The following is a 12,763-nucleotide window of genomic DNA, read 5'->3' on the forward strand; positions in this document are numbered from 1 at the left end:
TGGGATGATCAACAACATCCGGAGCATCATAAGTGATGAACTGAAGGACCTGATAGAAGTAGACTTCCAGCACTGCATCCAGTGATGAAGAAGCAATGATTGAAAAAAATTTTAAATGGAAAGAAGAAACATTTAAGAAAATCTAAGAACTGCTAATGCCATCCAAAAATAATACTTTTGAACAAAGATTAGGCATTTTCAGTTAGCATGGAATGTCTTTTTTTTTTTTTTTCTTTTTTTTTTTTTAATCTAGACATACTCCAGAATTCTCACTGCTTTAACTATTTATCTGAGAATTTACCTTCATGAACAAATTATAAAAATACTCACCAGTAATGTTTTCTTTGCTTCAATCTTCTCTTTCAAGACATCTACATTGACCCTGGATAAATTATCAGGTTTTAAGCCAATCATCTCAGGTTGGATCTAAGTAAAATATATTAAACTATTTTATTAAAAATATCATATTAACATATTAACTTAAATCATAAATAATACAAATAATACAAGTATTAGCCATATGGTACAAGGCTAATTTCACTGGGATTTTTCTGCACCAGCCTAGAAAAAAAAAAAAATAATAATAATAAAAAATTATGTACCAGGTACATAATGAGTTGCTGCAGCTCTACTCTGAGACTGATAGCGTCACTGATATTGTCACAGTGGCAGCTGTTAAAAACGTCTTTACTGCAGGAACTCATTATGAAACTGGTACAGTAAAATAAAACATTATGAAACTGGTACAGTAAAATAAATAAAAAAAAAAGTATTGCTGCATTATTTTTATTGAAAAAATAATTTCAGTACAATGAAATACAATTTTTCATTTTACTAGTGTACAATGAAATAATTCGTATAAAATATATTACATTTCAACACTAAAATTATTGGTCTATGGTAACTGAAATAAGATATATAATTTTGACACTCAAATGATTTTAATTCTCGAGTGAATACTCCATCAATTGTCGTTCCATTATGTGTAGTACAGTTGATTCCGGTTATTTGGGACATATTGGGACTAGTGCATTGTGGCCCGATTAAGTGGCTGCCCCAATTATGCGAAGTTTCACGTAAATAGTTAAAAATACAGCTTTACAATTGATTTTCTGTACAATCAAATAATGTTACAATGGATTCACCACAGTAAAGTACTATTCACTATATGATATGTAGTAAGCACAGGTCATTGTGATCACGTTTTGACTACAGAAATTGAAGTTTAATTCTATTAAACAGTAATTCTAATTAGCAAAAATAGGAGGAATATTATTCACAGGCTATAAAAGTAAAGATATACTGTATTAAGTACAAATTTACACTTTATTATGTTACCAATTAAAAAATTAAATGATACGTGAAAATCAGAAGAATATTTTCCACAGGTTAGCAAAATAAAAATAAATTTACGCTTACGTGCATAGCTTAATTAATACGTACTGTAATATGTACATACTAACTAGCTGACATTTCTGTTCACTGACATTTGTGGGTGGGGTTTAAAATTTAAAACAGTAAAAAAGATAAGCAATCAATAACAAAGAACACGGCACACACAAATTGCAAGTAACACAATATGCGCATGTGAGAATGGAGTAACAAGTACGAAGCTTAAAAAATAGGAATGAAGAGCAGATTCTGAAAATTATTTTTTTTATATGATTGAAGTACTAACAGAAAAGCCCAATAAACAGGGGACTGCTAATTGGTTTATAGTTGTGATCTCCAGAAATCCGACCGGACCACATGGTATGGTCGGAGACAATCATAGGGTAATCTCGAGTGCTGCAGTCTCCTGCCCCGATTAAACGGCATGTTGTACCAATTAAGCGAAGTAAACCCTGGCTATTTTCTCGATTGGGTTCTGTTCTTTAAGATTTGTCCCAAATAAACAGCTGCCCCGATTAACCGGTGGCCCAAATAACCGGAATCCACTGTATTTACTAAAGTATCTGACTTAATATCTAAATTGAAGGCATCTTTCATAAATTTACAAAACTTCCTTCCAGCCTCAGAATTTAATTCTAGATTGAAATCACTAGCGAGAACTACAGAACTATGCGATCCAGTGGCTCTTCCAATAATTTTGCACCTTCAATGGAATAACGGCATCAAATTCTTATTTATGAATTTTTGAATTATATCTAATGACATCCCTGGAGTGATGTATATGGCAACGATGAAAATAGATTCACTATTGAATTTGCACAAAGATCCACAAATGTCTCCAATTTCATCTGATTCTGCTGTCGCATTGCTGCTATTATATTGTGCAAAGATATGTGGTTTACTGATGATAGTTGAACCTTTACTTTGATATATCACAACACCACCACTACGAACATCCAACCTTTTAAACTGAGTCACAAAATGGAATGGTTTATATAATATATGTACATCATTATCCAACCATGTTTCACTTAATATCAATATTTTGGATTGCTGTAAGATTGAGTCCGTTTCAATATCTCGAACATGGGCCCATAAACTTTGTATGTTCATTGACGATATACTGTAGGTATACCACTTTGTATGAAATCTTGCAGTTCATCCTGTAGACGGTAGCTTATTATTTTTTAAGCGATCTAGTTCAGCACGAAGTTCTATATTACTAGTAGCTTTGCCATGGTGAAATGTGAAATCATCGTGGGGATTTGTAATTTATAAACCTTGCAATGAGGTCACTCAAGATAACGCCACACATACAAGTTGCTGTTGATGATCTTTCTCATGATTATATACAACTTTGTCGATGGTCCCTCCTTGAGATTTATGTATAGTCAAAGCACAAGCACAAACTAAAGAAAATTGTGTACGTCTACATGTTAATTTCCTGTTGTTCTTGAATGGAATCGTAGTTGATCATTTTATAATAGGTACGGATTGACTAGGTAAATATGTATCTTTCACATATTGTTTATAACGAGATTGAAGATTGTCCTATTTTTGACTCAGGAAATTTCATCCATACTCTTAACTGTTTCATCGTCCTCAAATTCAAAATATACTAAAGTACCGATTGCACCATTTACCAATCCATCGACCACATCTATATTTGTAGTAATCATGTACAGTTTTCCTTTCAATAATGGTAGAATGGAAGTCCTGCAGTTTCAGTCACTGACATTTTATGAATTTTATTTCACATACTTGCTAATTGTTCTTCAGAATGACATCCGTGGTATAAATCTTGTGTAACCACTTCATGGGTTTCATCTGCAACTAAAGCATTTGTATTATAGGCATTTACATCACTAATTCTTAAAAATAGTCGAATCCCTTGCGGACATAAATTGGTAGCATCTTCTTTGGTAACAAATCTCGATTCTATAATTTTAAGTTCATCTTTGTACATTCATTGATGATATACTACAGATATACCACTCTGTATCGGTTTGTGTATCTGATTATCAATTTGACGGTAGATAGTTTCAAGTAATAATGGAAGTTGTTCTTTATTAGTGCTACTCATCAAATGACAGTATTCTTCAAATGGTAAGATATTCTCTTACTTCCTAACGACAGATGATAATTTATCCATCGTCACCATTCTCATCTCCTCATCAATAGTTTTCTTGTCAGTAAAGGAATCATCATCAATTTCTTTTGATTTAAGAAATTCTTCATTTTTTTCCGCTGCCAGTCGATTTTCATCATTCCCAAGTCTAATTCAGTTTTTGATTTATGTAATTTGATGCTCATGTGGCCATACTGTTAGCACATATTCAATCGCTCTTGAAGACACGGACATTGGGTATCATAATAAATACAAAGCTGCCTCTTGTGAACTCATCTCCACAGGATTCAATACATCTACACTTAATGCTCGTGATAGATCAGTTATATCCATATCAAAATATTCTTCTTGTAGCTCTATAATTTTCCTTTGAGGGTTGCTTATTCCTCTGTTAGTTTTATTCACATATTCAACTACATATGCTGCACATGAATATTCTTCTATGATAAATTGTAAAACCGAATTAGACTTGAGCACTCCTAAAATCCAAGGATTGTAATTATTCATAAATTTCTCTTCTATCTTGCATTTAAGAAATACACGTGGTCATTTGATACCAGCCCTCAAAATATTTAAATATTCTTCTTCTGATTGGCACTGATTTGATTTAAGGAATTCTTCGAAATTAACATGATTATCCAATTCTAATGAGTCGTGCATTTTACGATATTTTTTGTGATAAGCTAATCTTCAATTGTCATCTGTGGCCATCGGTATCAATATACGAGTTTGCGATATTGGCCAAAAAAGTACTTCAAATTGACATTCGTGTCAGTTTTCATTATTTTTATAACAGGTAAAAGTATGTTTATATTGCTGTAAATTTGAATAATCTGAAGTTTTCTCTATAGAACATAATGCATCTATCATTTGGATTGCTTATTCCATCCCACCTTCTTTTTCTTCTAAGGTGGGATGGAAGAAGCAAACACAAACGTTACAACTAAATCCAAATGGGTTTTTGTACACTAGTTTTTCAAGCTCATTGTCAGCTCATGTAGACACTAAAGGGATGTAATCAGGAATCTCATTATTAGCCATTTCTAATTTTGCTTTTTTTCATGCGTGATATTCCTTCATTCGTTCTGCTGGAGTTTTAGATTCCTGACAAGTATCAAGCATAGTAGAACTCTGTAGTTGACAAGTATCAGGCATAGTAGAACTCTGTAGTTGACAAGTATCAGGCATAGTAGAACTCTGTGGTTGAATTTCATTATGATTTGGAATAGTTTGAATTCCTAATTTCCTTTTCTTCTGTTCATGTTATTCCTTCATTATTTCAGCTCGAGTTTTTTTGGGTGCAGTTTGAGAACTCCCAGGCATAATGAAACACTCTTGTTGAATTTCATCTGGATTCACATTTCTGTCCAACCTTCCCTTTCTTTCTTTCACAATATTCCTTCAAAATGCTGGGCTGTAGATTTTGGCACAGTCACTCACGTATTAATCATTATGCTGATATAACGGTATAATGTAGCACATCACTGCTCAATTATACTTGTTGCATCACTGCACTTGTTGCATACAATTGAGTTATCTTGGGAGCATGCATTTTAATTGTTGCATCACTGCATGCAACAAGTACAATGCATGTGCATTGGGTTTTGTGACAATTTCTAGGTAACGTAATGCTTTTTTCCAAATAACACCAGTAAAAACGTTTTTAACATCAATAATAAACTACCTATCTGACTCCTGCCACATGTACATATCTATCCAGCTGAGCTATGAATTTCCCCTATGAATTTCACCCATGGAAGCAATGTATTCCAATAATTAACTTGCTGGCTGGAAGAAAACTTCCTGCAATCCAGCCTAAACCTCTCTTCCCATAATTTTAATTTATCTCCTAGTTGTGGAATCATTTATAACAGTAAAAACTTCACCCTCATTCATTTTACTTTCACCTCTCAGAACCTTATACACCTCAATCAGGTCTCCTCGAAGATTACTAGTTTCCAAGCTCTGTATCACAGCTATTCAAAGTGTTTTCTCCTATGAGTGCCCTTTTGTAGGTATCATTAGGCACATTATCTGTCTCTGGACCCTTTCAAGAAGCTTGTGTTTTTTTTTTTGTTTTTTTTTGTTAGGTAGTCTCCACACCTAGGCAGTATTCTAAGTGTGGTCTCACAATTGCCTTATACAGTGGTATTATGACCTCTTTATCTCTACAAGAAAATGTTCGATAAATCATTGATAAGACAGCATGGGCCCTTCTCACTGCCTGTCTACACTGCTCAGAGAACTTCATATCCAACTCTTCAACCATATTGTAACTCCCAAATCTTTTTTCCTCTACTCTTAGGAAAATTGGGTCGATGGGCTGAGAAATGCCAGATGAAGTTTAACATTGACAAATGCAAGGTACTGCATATGGGTAGCAGTAACTCTAGAGTAACTTATCAACTGTGTGGTACTACACTCAGAAGAGTGGAGAATGAAAAAGATCTGGAGTAATCGTGCAATCAGACATGAAATTCTCTGAGCAATGAGACATGGTGCCAGGACAGCTCAAGTGATTTTGTCAATTATATACAGAAACTTTGCTAGCAGGGATAAGGAGGCAATTATGCCTTTGTATAAGGCCATGGTTAGCCTGCATCTTGAGTACTGTATACAGGTCTGGAGGCCTCACTTTAGGAAGTGATTGATTGATTTGTTCTTTAATGGTGCATTGGGAGCTGAGGCCATAATACAACGTCAACTTTAGGAAGGATGTAGAACTGCTGGAAAGGGTGCAAAGAAGAGCAACCAGGCTGGTGAAGGGAACAAAAGGGTGCTCTTACCTAAAAAGGATTCACTTCTGCAAATTGTAGCGTCTTGAGACTAGGCACCTGCAGGGAGATCTGACTGAGGTGTTCAAAGCCTCGAATAGATTGAGTAAGCTGAATGTTAATGGTATTCTTCCACTTGCTAAGACTACACACATGAGGTGGGCATAAATTCAAGTTGAGAAGAATGGTTGCAGGATAGATGTGCAGAAGTTTGCCATCAGCCAGCAGGTGGTTGTTTGTTGGAACAGGCTTCCATCTGTTGTTGCGGAAGTGGATTGGTTGAATAAATTCAAGGAAGAACTAGACGAATTCTTGGAGGATACGGATGGTGGAACTGTGTAGTGTGTTGTTTTTTTTTTTTTTTGGCTGATGCTATGTAGGCTTGCTTACTTGCAGCATTTGCCATTACTACTAATACACTCTACATACCATAGTGAAACTCATCATCCCCTATTTCTGGGTGGAAGCAAATTTATATTAGCCCTATTACATATACACAGTTAAGGCTATTTGTTCTTGTATAGTTTACTACCATGACACATTCCTTGAAGTTATTTAAGCATCTTTCCCTAGCATTAGCTTCCTGGGTTTTTTTTTTTTTTTTTTTTGAAACTTCACTACCTTCTGAACATCTTGTCAATAATAGCTGTTGTGGCAACAAATAAGAATTCTTGAAGTATGTGTATGTGTGCACATGCATGCACACATGTTAATTTGACCAATATTATCAAATAAATGTGTATCTATATTACCCATAACTAGCAGTTTCCTTAAACCCTTAAAGTACTCTAAATGTTACTAGCAAAACCCTTGCACCACATTTGTTCAAGTATATCCCTATCTCTACAAAACAGATTCCTTCTACCTACAAGTTCAAACCATGCTGATAAAAATTTTCCCCCAAAAGCATTGTAGAATCCCACAGGTCTTGAGTTAATCCATAAGGCTTTCAGCACATAGCCCTCCTATCATGTCTGGACAGAATTTCAGACACAACTACAGAATTTTTTCAGCATGGTCTTATATTTTTCTAACAAATTGAAAGCTCTGTATGCTTATTATCATTACTCTCCAAAAGAATAATAAATAATGCTATCTTTATCCCCTTTAAAATCTGACAATCTGTGGTGATATCATTAATTGTTGCTTCTGGCAGACAGACTCTGGTTCTAGTCTACTTTTCCTTAATACAAAAAAGTTACCTGTTTCTCCTGACAATGGAACCTCCCATTAGAACTAAATCCTTTCAAACCAGAGCAGTTTTCACTTGAATAGTCTGTTCTTGGGGGGGGGGGGATCGGGGATGCATCACTTGGCAGATTACTAGAATCTTGAGTCCCTTATGAGTTCCCTGTTACATTTTTGTCTAGGGCAAATGCCTGTTTCTTCAGTGACTCAAATTCTTCTAGGATTGAAACAAATTTTAATTTTAGATAGGTACACTCCTTGCAATAGGAATAAAGAAAAGAATCATCAGTTAAGCTATGATTAGTAACTAGATCAACCCTTGAATATCCAGTTATCTTGAATATCCAGGGATCTATCCAGTTATATTAAAGGAAGCAGCAAAGGAAGTAAGCAAACCCTTAGCCATAATTATGAGAGCTTCCTTGGACTCAGGGGAAGTACCCATGGACTGGAGATGTGCGAATGTGACCCCAATTCACAAAGGAGGATCAAAGGGCGACACAAGTAATTATAGACCTGTTAGTTTAACTTCTGTTCCCGGAAAATTAATGGAGGCACTGGTTAAAGAAGCACTGCAGGATCATCTAGACAAGAATTCAGTTATAGCTCAGACGCAGCATGGTTTTGTTAAGGGCAGGTCTTGCCTGACCAATTTGATTGGATACTATGATGTAGTCACAAAAGAACTGGATGCAGGGAATAACTTTGATATTATATATTTGGATCTTAGAAAGGCTTTTGATACTGTTGCACATGGAAGACTGCTGCACAAATTGGAGCAGTGTGGCATTGGAGGCAAATTGCTGCTATGGATAAAGGGATGGTTGAGTGGCAGAAGACAGAGAGTGGTAATCAATGGACATTGCTCAACGTGGACTAATGTTATTAGTGGAGTTCCTCAGGGTTCAGTGTTGGGTCCGTTGTTGTTTTCGGTGTTTATGAATGATATTGATGATGGGATATCAAGTTTAATGTCCAAGTTTGCAGATGATACAAAGGTTGGCAGGGTTGTTAAGGACACCACTGACGCTATGCTGCGGCAACAGACAGGATCTGGAAAGGATGAACAGATGGGCTGAGAGGTGGCAAATGAAGTTTAACATTGACAAATGTAAAGTACTACATATGGGAAACAGTAACCCCAGAGCAACGTATCAACTCTGCGGTACTACACTGACAGTGGTGGAGAATGAAAAGGACCTAGGGGTAATTGTGCAGGCAGATATGAAGTTCTCTGAGCAGTGCAGATGAGCTGCAAGAGTAGCTCATGGTGTCTTGTCAATGATATACAGGAATTTTTCTAGCAGGTATAAGGAGGTGATTATTCCCTTGTATAAGGCAATGGTTAGGCCACATCTTGAATACTGTATACAGGTCTGGAGGCCTCATTTCAAGAAGGATGTAGAGCTGCTGGAACGGGTACAGAGAAGGGCAACAAGATTAGTGAATGAAAAAAAGGGTTGCTCTTACGAAGAAAGGCTTAAGTTTTGCAAATTACAGAGTCTGGAGACTAGGCACCGGCGAGGTGATCTGATAGAGGTGTATAAGGCTTTGAATGGTTTGAGCATGTTCAATGCCAATGGGATTCTTCATCTTGCTCAGAATAATCAGCTCAGAGGGCATAAATTCAAATTGAGGAAGGACGGATGTCGGATAGATGTGCGGAAATTTGCCTTTGGCCAGAGGGTAGTTGGTTGGTGGAACCGACTTCCATCACTTGTTGTTGAAGTTGATAGCCTAAACAAATTTAAGGCTCAACTGGACAGGTATTTCGAGCGAACAGAGGGGTGAAATGGGAGTGGTGTGTTTTTTTGTTTTTTTTTTGGCTGATGCTGAATAAGCTTGCTTTCTTGCATCATATGCCTCTACTAATGCTAATGCTAATATATACAGGCAATGCAACCAATGAAGTTGTAACTCACACAGGAATCACCAATGGCCATTTCCACCTAAGTCACGATAACCTCTGAAAATAATAACCTAATAACTGAAAATAGCCTCTCAAAATAACAACAAACATTAAATTTACAAAACAGTCAAATTTCCCCTATAACAAATTTTATAAATCCAGTGAGAAATTTCATTATACAGAGAATATCTTTTTTAATGGAAATTGTCACCTAATTAGAAAATAAAAATTAAAACAAATGTACATTTATTTTTAATATATTTTATTTCAAAAACATACTTATTTAAATTACATGTTTACACAATTATTGTGGGCAAGTCTTACAAATTAAAAGTTTGTAATTTTGTTTTGTATAGTACAATTAAAAATTTCTTATTCTCAAAGAAAACCTCACATTTATTTAGAGCATTAAAAACACTATCAGGAATATTTTTACAAAATTGTAGTCCCAGATGAACCATTTTAAAAGCATGAATCATTTCTTCATGAGTTGGCTTTTCTATGGGTTGTTCTGATGCATCTTCAGCATCAGAACAATCAGTTTATCCAGTTTACTGTTGAGCTTGAAGCTAATAATACCCTTTCTTTTCTGGATGTTTTGGTCCAACGCATGGGTTAATGTTTTACAACTTCGGTTTTTAGAAAACCTATATGTGCAGGCCAATTTGCGAACTATGGGTCTTCACATGCTCCTGGTCATTCACGCAGCATGGTGCATACCTTGTTCACCCGCACTTGGACCCATTCCAGCTCTATATGTGACAGGCAACTATAGATTTCCAAAGTAAGGGTGGATCTTTCCAACTGTGGTTATCAAACTCATATTCTGGATAGATGTAAATTACAAGCTTGTGAGTTTGTTGCACGGCCTAAACCACCACATGAAAATGAGTTTACCTCAACTGCCTACATTCCCTACTATCCAGGCATGTCGGAACATATTACCAGGATTTTACGCTCTTACCACATATGGTGTATGCAACTTCCTGGTAGGAAATTATGTTCGATTATTTCTAAGGTGAAAACACCCATCCCTCCTTGCGTAGCAGTTCTGTGTACTGCATTACCTGTCTGGACTGTGGGAGGTTGTTATGTAAGCGAAACCGCTAAGAGATTAAAAGATCGTGTTTCGGAATTAATTTTGAACGCTCCGCTGTATCTGAGCATTATTGGGTTGAACAATACAACCTAGATCCCCGATGTGATCTTGAGATCATCAACTACTCATGTGACTACTGCCAGCACTCATGGCTTGAGGCGCTACACACATCCAATTGTAATAGTGTCTTGAATAGTAATAAGGGAGTATATATGCATCCAATTATGGAATCTGCCATTTTACGGTGCAATGAGCGCTACCACTCATCTAATGTACGTGGTTTACATTACCAACAACAGACATCTGATCTTGCCTGGTGACTCTTTTTTATTTTATTTTTATTCCATGTAACATATATACATGCACCATTCATCTCAAAAGTCCCCACTGACATCCCATTTATACTGTCATACTTAACCTTTTCTAACACATGTTTTATATTTCTGTAGTACTCTTTAACATGAACAGAGTACACAACAGGAATCAATGGATACAGCAATGCAACATTCAAACTCTTACTTGAACTGTCTATGAAAAGATGCCACTCTTCTGGATTGTGACTAATACCAAGTTCTTGTGAAATTGGTATCAGCCACATGTTCCAAGTAAAATATGCATAAGTGATATGTATTTTTCTGTGTGGAAGCCTTGCAGCTGAGACTGAGTAAATTTCATTCTTTAAAAGGAGATGCCATGAGTTCTGCAGTGGATTTGCCTAGATCCAAGTCCCTTCCCTAAGTGATCCAATTCTTGCTGATTAAAGAAATGTGGCACTTTAATTGAACAAGCTTCTAAGATGTAATCCCAATTATTTTGTTCACCAGGTTCATCATCTATTTCTGAAGAGAATCTAATTCTTCCAGACTCTGGAGGTGCATTAAGAATTGACAGGTCTTGTTCACTGTATTGTGGAGGAATAGTGGATGGCATTAGTATTAGTAGCCGCAAATGATGCAAGAAAACAAGTTTTTACAGCATCAGTAAAAAAAAAAAAAAAAACACACACACACACACACTTCTGTAACACCTGTCCATCCGCCTAACAGTTTGTATAGTTCTTCCTTGAATTTACTCAAATTACTCATCTCTACAATGCCAGATGAGAGTTTGTTACAACATGTTGGGATACACTTCAGCTTTTCAATCTGCAGACCTTTTAAGTTTTAATATATCCATCATATAAAAGCAGCAGTTGTTGTGACAGTTTGTGGGCTATTTCCATTTTCAGAGTATAGGAAAGGCATACACTAATAAATACCACATGATCTACAATTACCACAGCTAAAATGTGCCTGCAACTTATCAATCACCAATAGGCAATCCAAAGTAGGTTTCACATGCACTGCAAAAACTTGGTGCCACTATCAATGTTATACTTCACCTGCTTCAGATTTATATAATATTCACAAACATAGCAGAATGAGTCTGGAGATAACTGATACCTTCTTTTAGTAGCCGTAGCAAACTGGGGAGGGAGGGGCTTATATGAATACTATAGGCTCTCATATAACATAGTACTGGAACCCACTTATTTAATACATATAAATAACACAAATACATAAAACCCTCAAACTGCCACCAAAATTGAAATTAGGGCAAAAAAAAAACCAACCAATGAAACTGTTGGATTCAGCACACAAATATATTAGTAACATTAAATATAAACATTTTTCATTAAACAGTATAATAACCACATCTGTCCAGTGTCTGAACAGTTCCAGTTGGTATGAGGTCAATATGATAATGTATTCATTTACATTGTAAACAAGTGCCAAGAACTTACATGACAGATTTTTCAATTGTAATCCCAAACATAAAAGATTATTAGTAACTATGGTACTCCTCTACTAATATGAATGGAAAGAGAGGTGAGAAGTCAGAAGATTGACACTGGACTTGATTTCCTGATGAATAAAAGAAAAGTTAGGCGAATTTGGAACTGAATTGTGAATGGATGTTGGCCAGTTGGTGCATTTACCTAGATTAAGTCGGAAGAAATTGAAATTATATGTGCCAATAAGAACACACACACACACACACACACACACATAAACATACAAATTTAGTCTTACTTTATCCAACAGAGCTTTTACTTCCATTTCTTTTCTTTGTGACTTAGTCATGAAAGGATTACTTTCGAAAGCATCAAAGTTAGGTTCACCAGCACCTATAAATCAATTAGTAATTATAAAAATAATAAGAACAGTTCATTCATTTATAACAATACATGATAAACAAATATAACATGAACTGGAGAGTCACAAGGTTTGGAG

At 35.7% G+C, this 12,763-nt stretch overlaps 1 protein-coding gene across 1 annotated transcript in view; it reads right to left on the bottom strand.

Moving 5' to 3' along the window:
* Positions 1–12,763, bottom strand: part of LOC150080872 (WD repeat-containing protein 46) — a 210,184-nt gene that overhangs the window by 16,697 nt on the left and 180,724 nt on the right. The window contains exons 11-12 of the mRNA XM_090380845.1: positions 12,563–12,657; positions 331–426 (exon numbers count right to left, since the gene is read on the bottom strand). Of these exons, the coding sequence (XP_090236971.1) occupies positions 331–426; positions 12,563–12,657 (191 nt within the window). The remainder of the gene's footprint in view (positions 1–330; positions 427–12,562; positions 12,658–12,763) is intronic.

Source organism: Mastigoproctus giganteus, chromosome 9, assembly GCF_048544385.1.
Source record: "Mastigoproctus giganteus isolate SK-2022 chromosome 9, ASM4854438v1, whole genome shotgun sequence".
Taxonomy (NCBI): Eukaryota; Metazoa; Arthropoda; class Arachnida; order Uropygi; family Thelyphonidae; genus Mastigoproctus; species Mastigoproctus giganteus.